Source organism: Egretta garzetta, unplaced genomic scaffold (genome assembly GCF_000687185.1).
Source record: "Egretta garzetta isolate BGI_Z169 unplaced genomic scaffold, ASM68718v1 scaffold861, whole genome shotgun sequence".
NCBI lineage: Eukaryota > Metazoa > Chordata > Aves > Pelecaniformes > Ardeidae > Egretta > Egretta garzetta.
The window spans coordinates 80589-82060 of NW_009258497.1; the positions used below are offsets into that span (position 1 = coordinate 80589).

At 67.8% G+C, this 1472-nt stretch overlaps 1 protein-coding gene across 1 annotated transcript in view; it reads right to left on the minus strand.

The window, feature by feature from the left end:
- Positions 1-1472, minus strand: part of LOC104132482 (acylamino-acid-releasing enzyme-like) — a 7820-nt gene that overhangs the window by 5236 nt on the left and 1112 nt on the right. Inside the window, exons 2-8 of the mRNA XM_035901463.1 lie at positions 1263-1405; positions 917-1060; positions 752-843; positions 630-670; positions 435-556; positions 190-250; positions 1-85 (exon numbers count right to left, since the gene is read on the minus strand). Of these exons, the coding sequence (XP_035757356.1) occupies positions 1-85; positions 190-250; positions 435-556; positions 630-670; positions 752-843; positions 917-1060; positions 1263-1405 (688 nt within the window). The remainder of the gene's footprint in view (positions 86-189; positions 251-434; positions 557-629; positions 671-751; positions 844-916; positions 1061-1262; positions 1406-1472) is intronic.

Here is a 1472-nt window from a genome sequence, read left to right on the forward strand (position 1 = left end):
CGCTGCGGGGTGCCCAGCCCGGCTCGCCGGCTGTCAGCTGCCCAGCACCGCAGCGGCACCGTTTCAGCGTAGAGCCCCGCAAAGGCTGCAAGTGGGGCAGAGCACTGGTGCAACAGGGCCATGGGCACCCAGCATGGGGGGTCCCAGCCCCATGGCAGTGCCCAGCCCTGCCCACCATGCCACGCTCACCCTCTGTGGGCTCCTGCACCACGTCGAGCACCGTCACCGACTGCCTTGTCTGCCAGGTGAGCTGGGGAGACCCAGAGGTCAGGGTCAGGCCCCCTCCAGGGAAACTGAGGCAGGGAGATTGAGGGACAAGCCCACCCTCCCACCCCTGCTGGGCACAGTGAGCGGCTGTGACATCCCATGCTGAGTCCTGTGCCAGCAGCACAGGGTGGCACAGCTGTGCCCAGTGCCTGCGGGGCCCCGCTCACCATGCGCAGGCGCAGGCACTGCCGGTGGGGCCCCCCCAGGCCTCCCTCCAGGTAGAGCAGGAGCTGGCCATCAGGGCTCAGCCGGGGGGAGCAGGCGGAACTGTGCTCAGCCGACAGCAGCTCTGCAAGTGGCAGGGGGTCAGTGCCCCGGGGACACCCAGGACCCAGGGCCCCCCCTGAGTCCCCAGCACTCACCACACTGCCTGCTGGCCAGGTCCAAGTGGAAAATCCCTGACCTGGGGAGGAGGCGCAAGTCAGGCTGGAGTCAGCACGGGGTGCGCATCCTGGCACGGTGCTGGGTACCCCAGGGTACCCACCTCCGGTTGGAGCAGGCGCTCAGCCCCAGGCGGAAAGGCTCATGCCACCAGCCCACGAACACCACGCTGCGGTCATCCAGAGACCACAGGGCCTGTGCAACAGCCAGGCTTGTCCCACAGCCCTGGGCTGGCCCTGCCAGGGCTCTCCCTGCACCCCGTCCTGACCTGGCCAGGGGAGAGGTGCTCCGGGATGCCCTCCAGCACTGAAAGGCTGCTGCTCTCCAGGTCCAGGGCGCAGAGGACAGGTATGCTGCGGGTGCTCAGTGCCTCCCCCCAGTCCTCATGGTACACGAACTGCTCGCCCTGTGACTCAGCCCTGTCAGCCCCACGGCTGGTGGCCCCAAGCACGGGGCTCCATGTATGGCACACTCATGGGGTGCATGGCACACTCATGGGGTGCATGGCACGCTCATGGGGTGCATGGTGTGCTCACAGTGTGCATGGAACGCTCATGGGGTGCACAGCATGCGTACAGGGCACACAGCACATTCATGGGGCGCATGACACCCACCTCCTCATCTTCGTCCTCCTCCGCTGGCCTGGCTGCTCCCAGCACATCCCAGGGGCAGGGGGGCCGTGGTTTGGGCCGGCTCTCCCCGCCCACATAGAGCAGCCGTGTCTCTGAGCGGGACCAGGCCAGACAGGCGAAGGGCCCTGGCACAGTAAGGGGCTGCCAAAGCCCATCCTGGCGCAGGCACAGCTGCACTCCGGGCAGGCACAG